This window comes from Anopheles stephensi, chromosome 2 (genome assembly GCF_013141755.1).
Source record: "Anopheles stephensi strain Indian chromosome 2, UCI_ANSTEP_V1.0, whole genome shotgun sequence".
Classification (NCBI taxonomy): Eukaryota; Metazoa; Arthropoda; class Insecta; order Diptera; family Culicidae; genus Anopheles; species Anopheles stephensi.
The window spans coordinates 52,990,677-53,015,098 of NC_050202.1; the positions used below are offsets into that span (position 1 = coordinate 52,990,677).

Consider the following 24,422-nt stretch of genomic DNA (forward strand, 5'->3'; position numbering starts at 1 on the left):
AGCCAGCCCACGGTAGCCGGCAATTTATCTGTCATCATCCAAGCTGATCGATTGATCAGAAGATGGAAGGATGAGATGAAAAAAAAAACGAGAAAATATCATCTGATTCTTACTGTTATTTAGGTGGCAGCTTATTACTTACGAAGGGGTTTCGTCGCTTCGTAAGTCTTTTGATTTTTATTTTTTAATAAGTGCGCGTTTGCTACTAAAACCCCGAGATTAAAATAGTAGGTTAAACTGCTTCAGCTTAACTTGCCGCTCCCGTTCGGTAGGGCACATTTAATTCCCCCCGTCTTCCCCGGGATCCCCCCTTCCAGCATCTGGAGTTCGTCGCTTAAGCGGGCCCGCTACACAAACGGAACGATGTAATGAGTGGCCCTCGCGGCGTATTATGCTTCTGAAAACTGGACGATGCGCGTCCCGGTCGCATTCTCGCTAGTCACAACCAACCACACACACACACGTCTTTCTCCGTTCTCCTTTCTGTCTCACCTCCCTGAGACAGTCCGTCCACCTAATATCGCTACCGTAATTTTAGCCTTTTCGAAACTACCGGTCTTACCCAAACGGTTGTTTTAATGATGTGCTGCGGGGTGTGCGGTGGGGTAGGAGGGTTTGTTTTCCCTTTCTCCATCCCCCATCCCTCCTCTCCTCCCGATTGGGCGCCTTCCTTTTCTGATACGTCCACCTTCAAGAGCAAGAGCACCAACTTCCAGCGTTCCGATCGATACCGGGCCCGCGCTTTGGCGGCCTTGTTCATTTGGCATCTTCTACCCATCGTCTGCCCGTCGTCGCCCAGCAAACATAATCCTGCCCTACGAGTTCCTGCCGCTTAAAACCGGAGTGAGAAACGTAAGTGACGTGGGTCCGGTAATAAGAGGGTTTCGGAGCGAAGCGCGCGTGTGTATTCGGGTTGCGAGTTATCCTGGGGCTGCATTTCGGTCTTGTTGGTGTTGGTGTCGTTCCTGTTCAGCTTTGTAAGTAAATCGGTTTCGGTGGTCCTGGCGTCGCTGGCGTACACAACGGTGTACGCCTGCTCAAATTCTGAGAACGCATCGTACCGGCTCGTTCTCGCTTCCCGGCATGCTTTATCGTTATCGGGCTGGTGGTTTTTGTTTCCAGGCGCAACTTAAAGTAGAGAGCAGGAGGATACCAAAATCCGTACCGTCCGCAAGATTAACGTTCATTTTGAGGAGAGTGAGTAGAGCACTCGACCGGAGCCTTATCGGGATGCGCCGATGTACGGCTTAAGGACGCCTCCCTCAGGACTGTGGTTGATGGATGGATGGATGGATGCATGTTGTGGGATTGTGTTTTAGTGATTTTAGCTTTCGGTTTGGCTGGCCGTTAAACTGGGGCTCCGGTTCCCACCGCTTGCGCTTTGCTCCGGTATCATTATCGTGCGAAGGCCTACCGCCATCCTTGAGCGGTAAATTGAGTCTTGCAAGTGAGCGTTATCGGCTGCGCGGGAGCCAGCACCAGCCCAGCATTGGTTTCGTTTTAATAATATTAATTTAGTGCATACCGTACACTGGGTAGGTTTCCCAGACGGCACTCGGCGAGGGTTTGGCATTTGCAAAATGGTTGATGATCGATGCCGGTGATGCTGTGATGAGTGGTTGCGTTAGAATGGGTTGAAGTTGGAACAATTAGTTACTAACTCTTTGATAAATATATAAATTTAGATGCATATTAATCATTTTATTTAATTCAATTTAAATTTTAAGATAATTGATAGTGTTATCAATTCGAACCAAAAAGATTTTAAAGACATTATACCTTCCATACTTGCAAAAATATTAACATCTCTTCATGGCTTACAAAACTATGCATATTCCCATCCTTGGAATGCAATCGATCTATCACACGATCGGAGAGAAAAAATCACTCCCGGCGTTGTTGGACAATCGGGCGGAGTGCTTCACAGTACCGGCCAGATAACTGAAGGCTGCAAACATTTGCAACTCTTCGCCCAGAATAGAGTTTAAAGCTGGTGCTTAAAGGGATTTGGAAAAAAAGGGAGCAAGGGAAAGGACGGAAGGGTCCCCACATCTACCCGATGGGAGAGTGCTGCATGCCAGTTGCAGCAGCAGCGTCATCATTATCGTTCATTATCGGTAACAATCTCTAGCTTCCAGTGTTGCGGCCCGGCTCTTCCCATGCTTTTAGCGTCTTATTTTCGTCTCCGGGACGGACGGTTTCGGACGGACGTCGTTATTTATTCAATGGCGCCTTGACGTTAGCGCTGCCTTCGATCGCAACGCCACTGGTAAGTCCCGGTACCGTACCGAAGCTGGCGTGCCTTAGCCGGAAGGGAAATGTGCCAACACTACGAGCAGACGAAAGCCGGACTAGCTCCCGACCGACTCCACGCTCGGGTCAATCGGGGTAGGTAAAATGTTTCCATGGACTTGGAGTCCCCACCACGGACACATTCGGCAGCTATATTTACAAGCCAACCGCAATGGCGTTCTTATGGGGTGCGCTGGAGAATCGCAAGAATTTTTGAAAAAGGCGAAACAAAGGCCTCCCCTTGCTTGCTTTCCGTTTGAGCCTGAGGTCCATTGAGCCGTGCTGTACGGGGACGCTAGCTAGCCGACCCGTACAGTGGGAATGTGTTTGGGTTTTGTTTTTCCCCCGTTTTCGGTCGTTTTTGTCACGCGGACATAAATTCGAGCGACCGATTTGCGCCGCCAATGTCCGCCCGTGACAGGAGGGAAATGTTTTTCTCCGATGGTTACATTTTATTTTATGTCTTGGGGAAAAGGTTGAACATCAGGCAGGGCTTTTGTTTTCCGTAGCTAATGTGGTAAAATTGTTATTGTGCTCGATTGTTTAGTACAAAACGGGTGTAAAAAACTGCAGTCAGTTTACAACGAAAAGAGTGTGTGTATTTTATTTTATTTTTCGTTTTTCCTTTTGATGCGAACACTATACTAACAACAAACCCAAGCTACTGGTCTATGAGTAGCCCTCCAAGAAATGTTCATTAAAGAAATGCGAGTTTAGTTACCTCACCCGCTTTATTTTCTACTTTTCTCTTTCCATACGATGACTGTCTTGTGGCAAAAAGATATACAAAAACTATGGCTAATGTTAATATTCGTTTTGTGGCTCTACAACTTCGAGTGACTTGAGTTTATCCATTGCTGGATAGTCAGTCTTGGATGCGATCTGGATGGGCTTTGATCTCCGGTCCTGCCGTGTAAAGACTGGTGCCGCTAGGATGTCTCGGATGAAACTCTCGTTGATATCAATTTCAATAGCTAGCACGAAGAGACCGCTAGCAAATCCTATAACGATCGTCTCCCCATACACTGATCCTGCATCCTGCTAAGGCGGTATACAATCATGTCAAGGATGCAAAAATGACCGTCCAGAACCCTTCTGGGTCAATAAAATGTTTCTGTAATTTCGATTTTCCGAAGAAATCTGATGCTATCGGAATATTGAAAGTGGAAGAACATTTTATTGGCTGGTTTTAAATCCATTTTATTAGTTCTTCCGTACACGGATAATGATATAAGCGGCATATCATTGCTACCTACACTACCATTTCCAATCATCAGGAAACAAAAAGGCGGTAGATTTTTAATTAAACAATTCTTTTTAAAGCCTACAATCACAAACAGAATTTTACAACTTCTCCAAGTTACTCAGTTCCCACACTTTTTGTAAACCTGTGTCGTTTGCGGATGACTCATTTTCCATAAAACCCTTTCCCCAGCCTACAGCTCACCCAGCACAACACAGCTAATAAGGGGTAGCAGTACAAAGCTGTTGCCATAATCACTAACCGCAAACACACACACACGCATCAATCGCGCACCGTTCAACATATCAGCGTTTGCCGCACCGGTTTTTACGACCCCAATCGGATTCCGCCAGGAATTAATAACAATTTTCCCCGGTTGGAAGTGGTTGAAATACCCTCGGATCCTGATCCGCGCTCCGATCCGTTGTAGTGTGTTGGTAACGGTTGCTGTAACGCTGAATACAGCCGGCAGGAAAACCGTGTGCTGGTCGTGCGTTAGCATTTAACGCAATTGCCGTTTGGGGTAAAGTTTTATTTTATCAATGGAATATAATGGAGGCGCAGGATTGCGTGTGGCGTTGTTTTTGCAACGCCGCGGTCAAACATTCCGATCGTTCGGTGGGAAACTGTTTTAGGGCTGATGGGTTGGTGCGTGGAGAGAAATAAGTATTGCAATGGGCAATGGGACGAGTCGAACAGGGGTCGATCAGGTTGTTGCCAAGGAAAATTGTGGTTAAAATTAGCATATGATTCTTAAGTGATTACCAACATTCAAAGCGAAATATACTGTTCAACAGAACTAAGTAAAATTCAAATATTTTCTTTAAAAAATCTCATTTAAGCAAAACATTCCTGCAAGAACTTTTCAACTCACCCCCATAAGGCACGCATCATAAATTGTTCCACCGAACAAATCACTCATGCCTCAATCATCCTCGATGCGACGCGTAAATCGCATTGCGTTAAACGCATTTTGCCAATCTTCTTCACTGCCACGAGCGGATTTTCTCTGGCCCCTTCGAGGGCTGGCGAGAGCATCTTTTCCCACAGATTGTTTCCACTAGTGGCCTGCCGATTCGCCTTACCACGGTCGGGAACCTTGCGCCTTGCACACTGGGAAGGATGTTTTGCGTGCGTGTGCGTGCATGTTGGTGAGTCGGTTCGGGGGAAGCCATAATTCTGGTAGATCATTAATTGAGAGGCTGGTAAATTAATACCTGTTTTGTGTTTGCGATCGATTCGTCTCACCTTGAATGTGGTGAGCGCGGCTGAAAGAATGCCCGGGACGTTTTTAGTAAGATGAAGGCTTGTGGTGAAGGGAGCAAAGCGTTCCTGCCTTTTTTTTTGTTTTTTGTTGGGATGCTGGTCTGTTGTTAAGAAGTGTGGTGCAGTATGGGTTGAAGCGCGTTAAAGATTGTGATAAAAGAGACTTTTTTACCCTTAGTTTTTAGAATCCTTTAAGCTTAGAAATTCTAACTAGTAACAACAATAAAGTAACGTTTTGAGGTAATATTGTCTTGCCTTTTTTAACTCATACAACGTTCTCTGAAAACCTTAAACTCAAAAAGAGCAGATCCACAACCAGCATTGAATCGGTCGATCTTCATCGGTGATGCTCCATGTATGGAGCTCCATCGGCTGGCCAACTGACCGTAATTAAGATCGTAAAGTCGACCCCCAATCTCAACGACACGATAGAACGATCGAACGAAGAAAAACACAACAAGACAGATCCTCGATACGCGAGATCCAGCCAGCAACAGCAACTAAAAAAAAACATCCCTTAGAAGGAACAGGATTCGCTTTCGTCTTTATCTTGCCAACTTTTCACAGCCTACAGAAGATTAGAGGGAGCTGTTTGTAACAACAGGAAGGAGAAAAAAAAACGGCACAGCATTTTGGACGAGCACAACGAAGCAGGGAAATATGGATCATTATTATCGATCGTACCGCATAGTGTACGCGAGCACGCAGCTTTATCTTTACCGTCATTGCATGCACTGGTGGTAAGAGATGTGTACCATTACATCAACAGCGATCCAACACACAAAAAAAACTGAACGACGAACAAGATAGCAACAAAGATGAGCGTGCAAAAGGAAGGGAACGCATATCGAACGCGTTCTGGTCATACCGATGGGGAAAAGAAAATTCCTCCAGTGTGGGCATCTGAGCAGTGAAGGTGAGCGGACCTGGTGCGGCACACTGGCCGGTGGCTGTGGCGGTGGTGCAATTATTTTTAAACGCTATGGGTAGTAAATTTAGAGCACAAAATTATCAGTTGTCAAAGCAGCTTCTCTCGGATGTGCGGAGGATTATGGTAGAGAGATTAAGAAGCAACAGCAAAAAAATGTAAGCCTCTGAAGTTTAAGCGGAGAGTGGTCGTTAATGGTTTGGCTGTGCAGGTAATGATCATTTATGATAGCAGACCAGTGGTCTGAATTCTTGGTAAAGCAAGTGAGCAGGTTTGGTAAGTTTGAATTCAATGAATATGTTTGTGGTTCGGACGAAATAGACATTTGCTGTACAGTACTGTAGAACAACGCTTACTAGCCTTATAATTTGCCTATTTAATTTGTCTCTGGTGTTTTGATTTATTCATGATCACAAATTTTTCGATCTAAGTCTAATTTACGAATAGTAACAGTAGAGCCAGAGAGTCATCAAGTCCATGGAAATGCAAAGTCCATTAAAGCTAAATTATCTAGTTTTTGCGAAAAAAATGCTTTGGGTTATTCAAATATTTCAATACAAAACTGACAGCATTTTTTCGAAAAACCATAGTACCGCTTGGAGTTACGCTTCCGCTAGACCATCTTTTATAGACTGTTGCAGAAAAATTAATTTGAAGTCTTCAAGAGCTTAACACTCCGTCAGGATTTTGTTGGATTTGAGTAACTTTTTTCTGTCGAACTTGTTTCTGAACTGTCGTAGACTTATTTTGACTTTATTATGACTTTATTATTTTTATTACGATGGCCACCAGTTTTATCAAGTTCTTGGAGTTATTCGAGTCTAAATTTATTGTTCCAGTCGAAGATATTTCAAGAATTTTGCAATTTGAGATGAAATATTTACATTGTTATGAATATCCTATGGGGCGGTCCGGTGGCAGAGGCGATAACACGTCAGAACCGGGGTTCAAATCCCATCCAGACCGCCTCTCCGTACGCAGAGCTGAGTACTTTGCTACGGGTAAAATCATGTCACAGAAAGCCATAAATGGCAGGCAGAGACCTCTCGAGGTTGTAGAGCCAATGAAAAAGTAGAAGAGAATATCATATTCTAGCTTAGCTATGGACGATTTTGTGTGAAGGTCTCAAGTAAATAGAAATGATAATAAATCAATAAATCAAAGCCTTCTTTTAAAGCTTTATGAACTCGAGAGTTCATGGCATGGCCAATTTCGGTTTCTTTGACTTAACCCAGACAATGGTCGGACGGGATTTGATAGTCCTGTGGCTATAGCCTCGACATAATTACAAACTCTTTGAATATTTTATTAGATTTATTATAATCTTTTGCCAGTAAATTGGTTCAGAAACTCCTTCTTTATTTTATCTTTGACATCGTCTGTAAGCATTAAATGAATAGTAGTTCATACCGTTTAGGCTGAAGATATGTTCCTAAATAATTTATAATAAACTACAATACCATTTAAATGTCTTCAGGAGTTCATTTAAAACTATTTCAATACATTACTCATAGTGAAACTTCTTTGAAATTTCCCTTGAGACATATAAGATAATTTAAAAAACAAAACCATTTGAATTACTGACTGCATTGAAATGCTACAAATTGTCTATCAATACTAGTGCATCAAAGCTCGCTTTTTTTCCATTTGACATTTTCCCACCCAAACGATATCCCTTATCCAACCGTAGCTGAACCAGTTTCCTGGCAAAAAAAAGGAATCCTCAATCGATATGTATGAGCTTTAATTCGAAAGTTGCATGCTTTAGCCATTAGATGTTGGGATTGGGTAGCACTGGCCAAAGCACTCACCATCTACACAAACAGAAAAGAATGAAACGAATTATGCACAAATCAAATTACCCAGGCGCCTAATTAGTAGTCGCATTCTAACCGTGCTTAAGCAGAAGCTTCGGTGTGTGGATCGCTATCGCTGACCGTCGCTTCGAAACTGGGCGACAGCCCCATCGTCGAGGCGTTGGCGTCTCCCACCGTCCCGAATGTCGCTGATGGTTTCCACCTCACCGCGGGATGCGCGGAACTAATCAAAGTTCGTGCAGTTTTCGATCTACTTTTCGGAACCCCTTTTGCTCGGTCGCTCGGTTGTGAACCACCACCGTAAAGTGTGTGCAAAAGAGATTCTCTCGGCAGCGGTGGTTCGATTTTTCGGCTGCTTATTTTAAGGTCAAGCCTGCAAGAGGTCAGCGCGTTCGGTACGCTCGTTCACTCACTTTAGCACTTACATTTAGCAGCCAGCAGCAGCAGCTTCCCGAACCGTTCAAATGCAAGTGCCAAGTATGTTGCCTTGCTGCCACTGCGAAGGCGTCGATACCGCACCATCCATCGCTCGCCACCAGTAAAACACACGGCACAAGCTCAATTAAGATCCGCTCGGGCTCTTCTTGGTCGTCTTCCACACTTTTCACACGGAACCACGGATCCTACCGGGCGACCTGTTCTGAGCCTTAACTGATCGTAAACGAAGAAGCGTAGCAAAATGAGCGCAACGACGACAACGGACGACGATGGTTGGTTGGTGAAGGCATAGGCTGTTAGCTGAGTGTGTTGTTGGGATGGAAAGCTGCCTCGTTTCGTTGTCTCTTCGCCTTAAGCTCACCTCAAGCTGCAGAATGCTGAAGGATTGTAGTTGTGAAGAAAGCAGCTCCAGTGTCTGGTGGTAGATGGGACATGAAAGTCACAGTAATTCACCCGTCTCAATGGGTGAGCATGTCTTGCAGCACTGTTGACAACGACACCTAGGAAATGGGGAGAAAATCTATCCGTTGGCGCATGGTGTGGTAGTTTGCATACTTTCTTCTGCGCGGGGGATTAGGGCGAGAAAGATTGAGCAGCTGGTAAGCTATGGCAACGCATTTGCAGACGTGTGTTGTGTTGACAGGGAAATTTATACAACTGTCACCAACATCAACCGCCGGCTTGGGAGTGTGGAGTCGATCGACGAGCAGCAACCAGCTGTGGTTGTTTTGTAGCTTATCTTTTCTATAGGAATCTTTGGCTTCAAATTGCAATAGGTAGCTACTATTGAGCTTCAATTGGAAGACATTGCTTCGAAGAAAACTATAAACACCGAAGTAGATATTCTAGAGTTAACACTTCCTTAAAGCGTTTCAATGCCTTACCAAACATTCTAAAACTACTCAACAAACTATAACCGATACCACCATTAAACATATTGCACTGATTACCAAGAACCTGCTCCTAACGATCCTCACTCGTATCGACTCGCCTATAATCAGAACCTTAATTATCTGTACCACGCATAAGCTCGCGTACCCGTTTTCGGTACGATATTAAATGCCAATTGGCTGGGAAAATCGCAACGCAACCGCCCCAAAAAACCCGATACCACAAGGACGAATCCATTTCGGAATCCTCCTCCCCCCCCCTAACCCCAAAAAACCGTCCGCAAAAAACCGTTTCCGATCGTCCGATCGCGTTCCGACATTCATTTGTACGTTTGCGTGTAAAATCACGCGATATTTGTTACAATTTTAATGGTGGTTTCTTTCGCCAAAGCGGGCATTATTTTCTTTCGCGAGCGTGGCGCGATTTCGTCCCGATCGGTGTTGCTCCTTTGCTGTTTTGCTTTTTCCAGCTTTCCGTTTGCCTGCTCTTGGCCGATCGTTTGAATCGTTTCCCCCCAGCTCCGGGCGGGCTTACAGTGCTGCAACCCCTGGTTTGGCGAAAATCGACCGGCGTTCATCGAGCCGATGTTTATGTACGATTGTTTTACTTATCCAGTTTTTCTCACTTCATTTTTTCCCTGGCTACAAACCCAGCAGATTGGTAGAATTATAGCGAAACGAGTACGAGCGGCAGAGAGAGAGAGTGAAGCAATGTGTGAAACGACTCGGGCAAGGGCATCGAAATCGAAGGGGAGAAGGGGGGGGATGGGCAGGGAGTAGAGGTGGAAAAGTGTGTGGCCTGTGTGGCCAAAGCGATCAACCGGAGCGACGGTGTATTTGTAAAACAACCACGCCGAAAAAACGCTTAACAAATGTGTTCATTTATCTGATTGTATAATAAGCCCTATTATTACTCTTCGTATTGCTATTATTATTTTGCTTATTACTGTTATTTACCTTATTATTACAGCTGGAAGCATACCCCCAGTCGGGGATCCGGGAGAGGAAGAGAACTCCAGTGCTAGAGTTCTTTTTTCTTTCGGCGTCCAAATATTTCGAACTCTTTTCGAGGTTCGTCGCTTTTGCTTGCAGCCAAGTTCATTTGAATCGATGCCCTGGCGCAGTTGTTTGCACTGCATTAGTGTTTTATTTTAGTGTTTAATGGTTTCGAGCCAGCAACCATGCAAGAGCTGCTCCGTGCATCTCTAACTCAGACGTGCAGTTTTCGCTTTCCTTTCAAAAAATAAAATTGACTTGCATGCGACCAACCGCCGCCGTTCGGGTCACTGCCCAAGCCGTGGGAACTATCCGGAATTCGACCCGGACGGCTCAAAGCTGCGTGCGTACGCTCACTCTCTCGCATGCGCTAGGTGATTTAAGTGATCGCAACGAACCAGCCTTCTTGGACCTTTGGAACGATGGTGCATGGATCATGATGAGCCGGACGGTGGAGAAGGGACTGACTGTTTGATGCTTAGCGGTTAAGTGGACACCATTTTCGCTACTATCAGCCAAATTCGTTTGGCCGTCGGGCTGTGGTTTTGTGGTCTCACTGGCGTTGATTGGTGACCCGAGCTTTCTGGCCCTCGCTCGGTCCTTATGATTGCGCCCAAACGCTCCAATATTTTCACATTTTCACCAAGGTTCGCCCGGTGCAAATTTGTACCGAAAGGATAATTTTTGCTTTCCCCATCACGGCGTTTGACATTGCAACGGCAACACCGTTAACGAGCGAACTGCGGCACTTCTTCGCTTGAACAATCAATAAACTACGCCGGCGGGCTCGCGGGTGACTTTCGATCTTTTCGGCACCCTTTTCCGTTATCAACGGCCATTATCGACGACAAACGGTCGATCGGACGCTTTTGTACGTGGCCGTGATGATGGATGGGGTAGCGTACCGCTTCCACGCTCGAGGCAGTTAAGTTACGTTACCTTACCAATAAAATCATTATTCGTCATTATCTTTATTTTTATCGAAAAGTGCTTTCGCGCACGGAAAAGGTAAGAGCCGACCGTAATGTTCGTTTAAATAAAGCATAACCAGTAAATGGGGTGCTGAAAGTGAGCCATACAGAGGGAAATTTATGAAGGGTGGATTTGATGAATAATATTATTCTAACAAAGAAATCATGCTAAGTGAAGTATAACAACTTTGAAATAAAATGAAATATTTTTATAACTTCTTTTCTTCACAGATTCGATGCAAACAAATCCACCAAAGGTGCCTCGAAGCTGAGGCGCGATCTAATCAACTCCGAGATTGCTAACTTGCGCGATCTCCTGCCCCTGCCCCAGTCCACCCGGCAGCGTCTTTCTCAGCTCCAGCTAATGGCGCTGGTATGTGTGTACGTGCGCAAAGCCAACTACTTTCAGCAGGGTAAGTGTTTGTGCTACTACTATACGAAATCCAAAGCAAAAAAAAGGTTAATGTTGATCCAAACCACACGGCGCAAGCTTCGGGTTGATATATTCCGAAGGTCATCTTTAAGATAGCCTTGCGATCTTTCCCCGTCCGATGGGGTTTCAACACTGATGAACGTGATCTCACCCAAACACGGTTGCGGTAATGAAAAATATGTTCATTTGTTGCTGAATATTTCATGAAGTCAAGATCACTTTGGCGCACCGGGTTGCTACCGTTTCGATCATCTCCGCGGTATCGGTGAAGGTCGTCTTGGCGCGGTACGTGAGCCCTCAGTGTAAGGATCATTATGACCGAAAGCTACTGGTATTGTATCGAAGCCGGGAGTAATCGGCACCCTAGCGGGAAATGCAATCAGTTGCCTCAGGTAACACCTGGGCACGATCTTTGTGGGTAGATAAAAATTCAATTTGTGGTGTTAAGTAAATTAGTTTCGGATTCCGGGCTTCCGGGGAGAGAGAGAAAGAGCGAGAGATAGAGTGATAGGTTGCGGTGGAATCCTTTGGCTTATGTTTTGTGGAAAATCAATGTTATTAGCGGATGAGATACCCGGGTTAGCAAAGTTATACTGTGATAAAGTTGAAAAATAGAAAGAAATACTGACCAAAGCTATAAAAAACATCGAATTTGAAAATAGAATAATATTTAAATTAAAATGTTTTATAAATTTGGCCTTTTTTGTAAGAATGGCTTACAGATACTCACAGTTAACATCTTGTCGTTTCCATATAATCTTCAACTAAATTTTTAAAATAAAAAAACAAGCCGTTTTGTTGATTATCGGCACCATAACCTCAATCTTAAAATATTAGGTGGCCTTATTCCGTTGTTCGTAACTGTATTTGTCGAAGTCAATGTATTAGTCGACTAATTATGATGCGTAAATCAACTCAAAATTCTGGTGCGTGCTCCTTCTTCTTCTTCTGTGGCCTAACGGCCTCTTAGGTCATACCTACCATTTCTGACTTACTAAACTTATTGATACCGCATAGTTGGATAGTCATTTCTCACTGTTTGGGGGACAGCCCAGATGGGATTTGAGCCCCGGTCGTGCCGCATGAAGATCGGCGCTGTAGTAGCCTTTACTACCAGAACGCCCAATCTTAGCGATTTATAAGAGCCAATAATTTATTATACTGGGACACTAATACATTTTTACTTCCTTACAACCCAATATACCTTTATAGATCCCTCGCAGATCTGTTGCCAGCCCGATTGCGTCAATATTTGTTCAAAGTTAACAATTTGACAGTCCTTGAAAAATATCACTAACAACCCATAGCAACACCAACAACGACTCGCACCAATCAACGCGCATTACAAAAGAGTATGTTTTTCTTCACGCGTCCTGATTAAGTCATCCACCCCCAAAAACGACGGTCATACCACCCCTAAGCCATCTGTTGACCTTTCCAATAAGATTTTGACTGATTTTTGGAAAGAAAAAAAGGCTCCCGACCAGCGTAAAGGGCAGCGGTTACGAAAAGAAGGGTGCGAAGGAATGGTGCCTCCTAGTATGTGTTTGCTTGAACAAGCCTATTTGCTTCCTTTCGCCGTAGCTTTTGCGTGGCTTCTTCCCTGCATCAGTTAGCGATCGTTTCCAAACTTCCAACACAAACAGAACGCCCTCTTAAGCGGTGCGCGATTTGCCCCGGGAGTATTGCTGTGTTTTCGATCGATTTGTTGGGTTTTCACTAAGTTCACCCGTGGCTGCCCACCTCCCGAACGGGTTGACATTTGCTCTAGAAATAATCACTCACCAAGCATCGCCCAAAACTGTCCGATGTCTGGTGCTCTAATTCTGTGGTCAAACAGATGGTTCGGTCTGTCGGGACTGATTGGAAGATGGGAAAGCCGCTTGTGCAGGCGTTAAATAAGAAAGAAACAAGGGTGACAGTGTCAGCGCTGATCGAGCTGTTGGTGCTCCTGATTTGGAGATTCGTTGGCTTTGAAGTGCTGCCTAAGGCTGGCTAACGAAAGTCTGTCCACTGCAAAATCTTCAAATACTTAAAATTTAGCATAAACAAGCGTTACGAAACACCTCAGAACGATGGCCTTAAAGTGTGACTTGCTTGAGGCTGTAAAACATGAACTGTGCCGGCTGAGATTGATTTATGATTTCATTGACCGAACATGGTAAGGGCCAAGGAAGAGTCGTCACGTGTGACACAAGTGAACTTTGGTGTTATCTCAATAATAACTCTTGAGGGTAAAAAAAACATAAACTATCTAACTCAATGGATTAAAAATTCGGCTCAAATGCGTATAAGCAGCATTCCTCACTAAAATATTGCAAAACGACCCTGAACAGCCTTACGTCAATTATCTGATACATTGGAAATGGTTGGCCAGCTAACAAGCCTTGGATAATGTACGAATGGTTAAGTTCCCCCATGAAGGAAAGTCTAAAACATTCTTTTGGTCGCTGTAGACGTCAGTTGGAGGCCTTTTCGTTCGACAACCCGATCGTAGCTTTAGTTTTTATGAGCTCCCTCAGCTCTTCATACTCAGTGATTATCGGACATGGAAAACTGCTTTTTAGATATAGACGACGAGGTTTGAATAATGATGTCCGTTCTACGCAGGAAATTCTTTGCCATTTAGAAGCATATTCTGAGCCGAAGATCTAGATTTAGCAGCGACAAAGCTGCAAAGCAACTTACTTACTTACTTATCAGGCGCTACAGCCGCTTTGCGAGCTTTGTCCTGCTGCAACAATCCTCGATACCGCACACAGTTTAGCGCCGTCGTCTGCCGATCCATAGCAAGGCAACAGAATAGTGTATTTTATCTCCGATTTTGTTCATTTGTCACAACACACAGCATCAAATTATGCCTCTTAATTTACAAGTTGGTCGCTCATGAAGTTACAAATTGAAGTTCCTTGGGTGTTGATAGTTGATCATGGCCGCTGAAAATCATCTGATCAACGTGAATGGCTTCAATTACGCAAAAAGGTTAGTTAGGTCTTGGAGCCAATTATATTTAAATAAACTCAGATTACCTTGTGGATTTCTCTTTGAGTACTTTTAATACTGTGGGTAATCACTCTTCAATTCCTCTGAGTAGTAACCGAGTTAAAGCAACCTCATATTCAGTAGGTTTAAGCCATTTGAGCTTTTATTAGTGTATCAAAACCCACCAAAAATAAAGATATAATAAAACATTTTCTGTTTGCTAATATTAGTAATCCTTTCAGCAAATATCAAATTTAAATTTATGTATATTTTTCACTCTAGAGAAACGGCCTAGCGTTATCGTTGCTTATTCATAATTATATTTAAAACAAATTTCCTTTGTGTACTCCAATTAATTAAAACTAAAAAATGCGAAACGTAAAATTTGATTTGAAACTCTCACAACCCTATAACATCAGTTAAACGATCAGCATTCAGTGCTAGTAATCGATACTTTTAATCCAATATCAGGCGAACGAAATCGATTCCATTGTTAAATTACACGCATTAACGTTTAACGAGATGATTCCTGGTTACTGTTTTCCTTCCTAGCACGTGTTCCGGTGCGAAAGGGCAAAAGAAATTCGAACACAAACCCAACGCGTCTTCCTAATTCGATCCGATGTCAAGACGATTTCCTCGTTCGAAGTACACATGTGATCACATTTTACGTGCTACGCACACGCTACACCCAGTTTTTTTTTATTTACAAGTAGCGAAGAAATTTACAGGAAAATTGGTTCAAATCATCTGCTAACGATTGGGAGCAAACGCTGTGTCAATTTGATTAACTTCGCCTGTAGCATTTGAAGAAAAAAAAACCCCTCCATTCCAAATCTTAAACGCATCCGAAGACTGACTGAAGTGGACCTCATCCCTTTGCTGCTGACACAGGTCTTGTAACTGCTACGCGCTTCTGAATGCTACCTCGCTGAGGCTATAATTGAAATGAATTTAAACAGACACTTGCGCGTTGCGCTGCCGTACATCAGCATCGAGTGGAAGAGAAGCAGTCAAAATCGATTCGTCACTCGGCAAATTCCCCAATTCGTACCGGTTGTCGTTTGGCGCACGTTTCCGATGATGCTGAGAAGGCTGGAGAAGGAAAACCATGAAGCGAACGCAAGGAACAGAACATTTCCTCCAATAAAATGGCTCCAGCGACGGAGGTTGCGGTGAGTTTTAATTGTAAGCCCAAAAAGAAACAGGGCGAAAATGAAGGCCATCAGTCAAGCATTTAAACGAGCTGCATTCGATTCCAGCCAATTACGCGCTTCCCGGCATCAGGTTCCTTGTTTTCTGCCCTGCCGGGGCGCAACCCCGTACGGCAATCATTATCTGCCAGTTCTTCTTCGGGCACGTGTCATAACGCGGACATGCTGTCGGTGTCGATACGGATGACACCTTCTTTCCAGCATTGGGTCTCGAGCATTTTGCTGCTTGCGTGACAATAATTGACCCACAGAGTGCACAGACGGTTCCAATCTCGGTTGCGCAAAACTGCATAAGCAATGGGTTTCTTGCTGATGCCGTACTGTGACTGTCTGTTATTTGTCGCCAGGGCTAGGGAAGTGGTGTGTTAAACGACACACGTTACCGAGTGCCAGGTTTGTGCATTGCTGTTCGGGGTGGTCAGGTGTACGATGACGACCTTGGTCGTAATGATGAAATGGCGGCAAATTTGTGATGGAAAGTGATGAGACGCTGGCTAGAGTCGTACGGAACGGTGACAAGATGGATGCATACATTTACATGCCATTACCGGCATAGGGTTGGAGCTCTGGAAGATTGGGTTCGGTGGAAACTGAGGAAGAATATGATGTGAGTGAGTGGCTCCCAAGGGAATTTGGTGGTATATTCTTAAGTCTTCGATGAGCTCTCCAATACGAAATGGAGGTTTCATTTGTATCGGATGCCTTTGGTGAACCGACATCATTTAATCCAAATATTTTTGATGAATTTAAACTTGCAAAGTCAACCAAACCTTCCTAAACCCATTATTGTCTCAACCACTTTAAAAACGCTTGGCTACGACAGTACAATCGGACGACAACCCCATTGTGTTCGGTTTTACAACATTCGACATGACAGTTTTTGCCCTCAGGTGTAATATGATTGTGTTCGTCGCAAACCATTTCCCAACGAGCCCTCGGAGTTTTAAGGGTAAAGGTTGTCAGGGAGTAAACTGAACGCACCAACCAGCCCACTACTCTTGTTGCACCCAAAACCATCGAAATGACACATTCACACGCATCTGAAGAAGATTTTCGTGTGCGTTCTGAGCTGTTTGAACGCTTCCCAACGAGATGACATCCTGCAGCGCAACTCATCGAGCCGGTGAGTTCGCTTATCGGTACGGTTCAATCACAATTTCTTAATAATGGTGTTACATTTTAATAAACGTTTCACACACGAACTCTTCCAACAACGTAGGCCCCTTTTTTACTGATGCTGGTAAAATAATAAGGAAAGATACAGCAAAGCCCCAACAGCCGTGTGATTGTATCCGAAGGTAATGGGGCTTACATGTAGGGTAAGATAATCTTCGTTCCGGGTACAGATTGTTACGGTCGCGCTGAGATAAGCAACTTCACCATAGCTGAACGACGTTCAATTGCGTTGTTCCGTTGCCCTTCGTTCTGTAGACTCGTTCGCGGTCGAGGATCGGATTCTCTACCGAACAACTGGTGCGCGATTTGAATGAAGGACGACCGAACCGCACCTGCGATTGTGTACGTTCGCGTACGGTTTACGTCCAGCCGCTGCGAAACGTGGGAGACTGTACGCTTCAGCAACACTCCAGTGTGAGATCACTCTGCCGGTGATGATGAATCGTCTGATGTGCGATCCTCTTCAAAAGCGCACATTGCATCACAAACAAACTTTGACTGTTGCTGTTAAGTATCGATCACAGCTGTGGGGATGAATGATTTGAATTAGAAAACTTGGTCTTGGGTTTCAATAGAGTTTCTATAAAGTTTTAGACTAAACAACGTCTACTTCGAGTTATCCATGTTTCGAAGTACTAACAATGCGTCAACTCGTAGATCAAAATCATCAGCAATGCATTCCTTTTTTGCTGGCAGTTGTACAACAGACCTCACACGATACTTATCAAAGTGTGTTTCTTTTCTCGAGGAGTACTTCTTAAGCCTCAGAACATGATGAACGACAGACCGTACCACATGTGCACTATTCGCAACAAACTATTGCAAGACCTACCACCGGTCGATACCGACATGCATAGGAGAGCACCGTTTGGGGATTTAGACTGTGGCACGTCCACAAGATCCGTCCGGCCAAGTCGCGCGCGTGCGGTCTGGAACATGCTTGCCACTTTCCGCTTGCCACTTACCAACTGGAAAAAAGGTTCGAAGACCAGACTAAGTATGGCAAACAGATTGACAAAGCAAGAACCGTCCACCGCAACGTAAGGACCCTTCCGGCTCGAGTAGTCAAGTTTCCCTCGAGTGGGTCCTTAACGGCCCACTGAAGAAGATGAACCGCTGATGCGCTGCTTGACTCGTTCAACTAACCTACAACGAGCACAGCTTAGTTCTCAGCACAGCTCTGCTTCGTCTGCCGCTTTTGGCGTTTGCCTCAACTCCCCCTGGAGTTGAAGAGCACACCTCACGTAACCACATCACGTCCGTCCATCCGGTGACGGTAATGCATTCCGTTTCGTTTACAACCGCCGACAACACGTGGCGGGCGTAACCGATCTGCGGCGTTAAAAAGGGGTTCCGTTCCGGTGTTCGGTGTGTGCGAGCTGATCCGTAGAATCCGCATCCACCCCAAAACCCATCATCACACCGTTGACCCGTTCTGCCCGCCAGTGAAAGTTCCCGTTAGATGTCGCTACCGTGTGCCTGGGTTCACAGCACATTCGGTTCGTCTTCCAATTAATTAGCCAACTAATTGCGGCTTCTAAGACTGTTCAGAGTCCCGAAACAAAACTGTGGCGGCACGATCTGTCGCATTCGGCGCGATTCGTTGTGAGGGAAGCTAGCCTTTGTTTTGTACACTGATCGATCGAATAACTCCATTTCCGGGGCAGCTCACTGTAACCAGGAGGGCGGTCGCTCTTGCTCTTGAAGATGAGCTGCTTTTAGTTCGGTTAATTGGAAAAATGATGCCGCGGTACACTAAACGCGACAAATCGCTGTAGTCACGTACGCGAGCGAGGCGGGTTTTTCATTACCGGATCAAGATTGAGCGCGCGTGAGGACAGTTAACCCATTGCTTGTGTTAAGCGGTTTGTGAGAAGCTTTTTTTGCACTTTGGTTTAAGGAGAACGGGCGTATGATCGCCTTTGTTGCTGTTGTTATGATGTTTTCTACGGATGTTTATCATTCTGATCCATCAAAGTATTTGAAATTCAAGAATTCTTATTGTGTTTCGTTTAAAAAAAATCATCCAAAATGAAGTTCAATTCTAGAACATTGCATATTTCGTTCATTTCATCTGATATGCATGTGTCTTAATGACTATGTTTTTATTGACTCACACAGTTAAAAATCCTGAAAAAAAACCCTACGAGAATTGTTGAATTTCTGGAGGAATTATCTGGACGTATGCGACGACATTTACATACCAAATTCCTAGATGTTATATTATTGATTGATAAACGATGTATATCACATTTAAAGGATCTGATTGTCTCAAGGCTGTATTGCTCTACCTTGAGCGCCCTTCGACTTATAGATGTAGATATTAAAATCGCGGCACTGAGCTGGTGCAACTTATCCATGATTATAAAACGGAACTCAAACAAAAACTGAGCTATCTCTAAATTGTTTCCTTGCATTTACTTCAAAGGTGGGCTGATGTTCTTTTGTTAGATAAGTCTTTCTCTAACCCTGATCGAATTAGTGATAAAACATCGCAGGTATGCTCGAGGAGTCACGAAACTCTTTGGTCATTCTGCAGATAAAATATAGAATCACCATTGTCGGAATCACCGGACCGATGGTCGAGACGCTCAAGTCACAGGAAGATTTCTGGCCGAGACTTTTTGAGGTTTCGGAGCCTAGGAAAAGAAGGAATAAACACGAATAGTTATGTTTTCCTTGGCTGGTCTAAAGATGGATGATTTTCTAGGAATAATCGCTAGGTCCCAAACACATCCTGAGCGTCGTAGCAAACTTTTGTCAATTGTGTAGTCAAATAATTTCCAAGAGAGTTCTCAAGAGAATTATTACTTGACATTTATCGATTGGCAGCAGCTATGAGGAACGAAAATATTATGACGTAAATACATCAAATACATGAAAAAACGGACACTTCCACCGTCATGTATCAATGTAGCCACTCAAGCATCAAAGTTGTCAAGTTCATGGCTTAATATCCAAGTATCAGCTATCCAAGAATATGGTGGAGTGGTATACCACCATGCATCTTTTAGTTAAATTTATTGCTTATTAAAATATCTACAACTATCGCAAATAAATCTTTTGCTGAAAGTGTTTGGGACAACTGGCACAGAGAATATTGCTTCTCATTGCTCATTACAACACAATTCAACACTGCTCCCACCGTTTTTGTAACCATTCACACACAAAAGAATAAATAAAAAAACTGATAAACATTTTTCGCATACCGTTCCGGTCGTTTTCCAAAGTGTAATTGCACGATTTCATCCGACCCAGTTTTCCGCATTTTTCATACCATACATTCCTTTCCCGGACGGATCCCATGCCAATCATCTTCGATCAGAATTTCGTACACCGCACCGAGTAGAAGAATCAATTTACTGCGCATACCCAGCAGCAGCCCAAAAACCAACAGCCGTGCCTAATTTATCAATTTACGTATATCTCACGAACCCATCCTATCCACCCAAACACGCACACCCTCTCACAATTGCCCAATTTAAGCGTGGCAGCAAGCAAAGAGTTGAATCGTCATCGGAAATAATCAACAGCTGCGTGTGCCCTCGAGGACCTCGCACGGTGAGTCCTTGCGTCCCCGTACACCCCATCCAACCCGGTTCGGCTATCGATTTCTTCGGCCAGACATCGGGGAACCTGTTCCAATCTCATCGAAACCGAGTCCACCCGAGATTCCGAGGTCACAGCCCGCATTGCCACGTAGCAACACGGAAAACAAAGCAAAACAATACCCCGACAGCAGCACACAAAAAAAAAACCTTCTCAATCGACATCGATCGATCGTTTGGATGGTTGGAAGACATCTTCTCTCGGCCTTCAAGGTTCGAGCGGTGCGCTTCAAGATTCGAGCAACCCCGCAGCGTACCCGTCGGGGTGCTAACTAGAACGGCTTAACCTCCGTAACGAAATTATTAAAGCAAACTTGTGATGGAAATAGCTACGGGCGGGAAGCAAGAAGACCTCGACGTCTTCTAACTACTACAGCTACCTATCCCAGTGGGGAAGTAATGTTTCGAATTTGTAACGCTTCCCGCAGCCAAGTCCAGCAGGGAAGGTTGAAGGAATCCGCTGTGAAAGGGATGAATTTGGGAATATCGTATGGAGATTTCAAAAAAACTTTAAGATTGAAAATCGAAATGGAAAGACTCGAAGGCTTTTGATAGCCGTCTGAAGCCGGATTTCGCTTTCGGTAGACTTCAGAATGCTAGAGAAATCCCGATAAGCCTATTCAGGTGTCGATCGGTGTAATTGAATTCATTCAGTGTTGGTAACATGTGAAAACCGAACCCGTAGATCGTTCGTCAACCGATTGTGTTGCTAATAAAGCGTTAAATAAATCCTTCACGTGTTTAGAAACCGTTTGCAGGCACCACTCTCCAAAGAACACCAGGAACCCGGGTGCTTGACACCAGGGACAAATTGTACGAATAGATATGTAACAAGATCGATCGGTTTTTGGGAGTAGTTTTGTTTGGATTGCCGTACTTTTCTACTACTAGCTGCCCGAGCTCGGGATGATCTGATTCAACCCTGGCCGGCTAAGACATCAAACACCGATTGGATCACTTGCCGCAAAACACGATCATCAATCATCGGTTTTCGATGGTTTTACCTGGGGTTGTTCTATTTGTCGCTATGACGCCGATGCCTGAGATGCCGTTTCCAACAGATCCCTTCCTGATGATGATGGTCGGGAGTCCATCCGGACAACAGCGTTGGCAGCCCTGACATGGCACAGTTTTATGTTTACTATCACGCAATTAATTTACGTTCGGCCCAACCCGACCGTACATCGCGGTCTCGGTTAGTGAATCGAAAAGCGTGAGAGCGTTTTGACGTGCGCGCGACGTTTAAGCGTTCACAACCGTACATGTGACATTCAATTACTGTCCCTTCGGCTATTAGGGGATGGAAGAGTGAAAAACAAGAAAACGAAGCAAATACAAAATGGAGATACGGGCGCAGCATAGTGTCCTCGTGAACCGCACCCTATCCATGGGCCAATAGTGCACAGACGACGGGCCACCTTACCCACTCGAATCCTCCGGGCCAATTCGACACGGATTCGCGTGCTGTTGCAGGTTTGCCTGTTGGCGCCATTAACGGCTCAACGGTTGGAACTTGGACACACACACACACGATTCACGATTTGTCGCGCTTGGGTGTTAGGCAGGGTGGCATGCAAGTGCCTTATGCTGCACGAAACATTACGACGCAAGGTATGTGTCACTTTGCAACTCCACTACTCCCATCACTTCCTGCTGCCATTCGTCTCCCGCACTGTTCTTTAATCCGTAAGAATGGAATGAGAATTGGTTTGTTCTAATCGGCTGGTACAACTCGTATATGTACATCCATCGGATTGGTTGGTATGCTCGTGTCCACCGACAGGAATACGTTTAATTAAAGCGAAACGAGCGCTTCAAAATGCTTGACCATGTGACATGCCGCTTATGAGCGGTGCCGGACTGTGACAGCAAATGTCAACACAATTGTGCGGCACATGGTTTTTCGCAGTAGGTTTTCCTGCAGTGGCATGATAAGTTGTTTGAGTTGTGTTGAGACGTGTTGGAAGCTTACGAGAGTATTTATTTACGTCATTGATTTGACGGTGTTGCTTCATCAATTGCAAGTGTGGCGCATTTCAAGTCATATTATTATAATTTGATTTTATTCACCGAAGATTGTAGAAAGACGACTATACAATTAGACAGATATTCAATAAATTAATTCAATAAAACTGATAGCTTATTCATTGAGCCTGCCTACTATTCTATTCTATACTAATTCTATGAGAATTATTTTTGAACAGATCGGTTGGAATAGGAAAGGAATACTCATAAGCTAAATATGCAAATAAAAAAAAAAAATCAAATGCCAGCATGCAACACGAACGCAATAAAACAGAAGCTCTAAATTGTGCTCTTCGACACAATAATCACGCTGATAAATTGTCATTCCGTACCATAAAAGGCTCCTGCATACATCGACCGATAATTTGAGACTGATCTCGATCGATCGTGGTATGTCTCCCATACCTATATGGCCAGTCCTAAATTGGAAACTACCATCCGGAAATTGTTGACAAATATCATGCGCACGGTGGCAAATAAATTCAATTAAAAATTCATTCACTCCTTCCCACAATTGCGCTGCAGCGTAGTAAATTGACGCCCGGGCAAGGAATCACGGGTCTAAGACGCAAGATCTTACAGAAAGCCCACTGATTGGACAGAATCAAACGCAACGCGCCCTTCGCAGCACGTCTCCTCTGGGATGGATTATTTTCTCACGCTACACATCGCGCAGCGCTTCCATGGCCGCGAAGTCATCCGGGAAGCGAGTGTGAATAGGTTAGGACTCGTTTTGGCGTGCCAAAACGCTTGTAAATGTTAGAGCTGTTTGTTGCGGCATGTAGTACGCCTAACAAGCCGCTCCCTGAGCACTTCGCCCCTAAGGGCAGTTTCGCCCGAGAACCTTCCGGCAAGCGAGCTGTGTTCGCCTAACGATATCCCCGCTGTTCGACGTGTTACCCTACCGTGCTTACACTAAACGATTCTCCCCGAACCCGAGGGAAGCTTCTTTCTTTCGCACCCGCGGCCAAAAGCCCATAACTTACACACGGAAAGGGACGACGCACGGCTGGTACACCGTGACACCCTTCCCCGTGGGTCGTATTTCTAATCACCTCGGGCGCTCGAACGGTTTGCGGCGTAAACACCGGTTTTACCGCTTCAAATTGCTCATTTAGTCGGAGTGAACCGCACAGACCCACCGGTACCGGGGCGAACGGCGTGAACTCTATTCAATATTTGTTCAACATTTATTTATATTCCCATTTTTGTGCGCGAGCGCAGAGGTCCGATCTTAATCCAGCATCGAGCGTTAAACTGAATTACTATCATCGTCCACACCACACACGGCAAAGCGAATGATTTCAATGCCATTCCGGCGACGAACCGGGGAAACGATCGAACAGAGGGGATCCTGGGGGGGGGGGGGGGAAAGTCTCCTGGAGAGTGGGAGGTAAACCGCGGTTCCATACAACTAGGAATTGATTTCGCCTAGCAGCACCTATCGGGCTCGTGTTTGGAGAACCATTCCAGCCCTGTACCGGGGATAATAATGGTGTAAGCGCTTAATGACCTTTCCGAAGAGAGAGGGAGACCGAGCGAGATCTTGCCCCGTGGCCGTTACGTACCCTGCTCTCGTCCAGGATGCATTGTGCCGGATGGTAATGCGATGTGTTTGTGATATCGCTCGCAGTGGTGGTTTATCGGGAAAGCCTTCCGAAAGGTGTAAACATTACCATTAGTCGTGAAGGCATTGAGGATTGATTGTCAGTCTTTCGGAGCTCTGTAAAATCTTCAGGCCGCAACCTCATGACGCAACTAAGGAGCGCATTTCGAGCATCGAATCCAAGTATCAATCCGAGCCTCAAACTTCACGGACGAACCTTCTTCCTTCTTCGGCTTAGTTCACAAATTTCAATCATCACCATTTAGCATTACGCTTTGTTTGATGGGTAACACCTTCGATCGACTGCCGGCGGTGCTTCAGAACAAGCGGAACAAGCGCCACAAGAAGGGCCGCGTACTGGTGTACTAGAAAACGCTCATTACTGCCGGACCCACACCTCACCGCTCTTGGATGGAGAGCGTGCGAGGAAATGAAAAATATGGAAAACGTTTGTGTAAGTAAACATTTTTGGTTCCGCCCGAAAACCTCCCAACCGGCTTGGATATGGGAGGGAGAGCTAATGGGGCAGGATGTAAG

At 44.9% G+C, this 24,422-nt stretch overlaps 1 protein-coding gene across 1 annotated transcript in view; it reads left to right on the top strand.

Moving 5' to 3' along the window:
* The window catches only part of LOC118502689 (cell wall protein AWA1), a 115,107-nt gene that overhangs the window by 30,616 nt on the left and 60,069 nt on the right, over nt 1–24,422 (top strand). Inside the window, exon 3 of the mRNA XM_036035203.1 lies at nt 11,073–11,254. Within this exon, the coding sequence (XP_035891096.1) occupies nt 11,073–11,254 (182 nt within the window). The remainder of the gene's footprint in view (nt 1–11,072; nt 11,255–24,422) is intronic.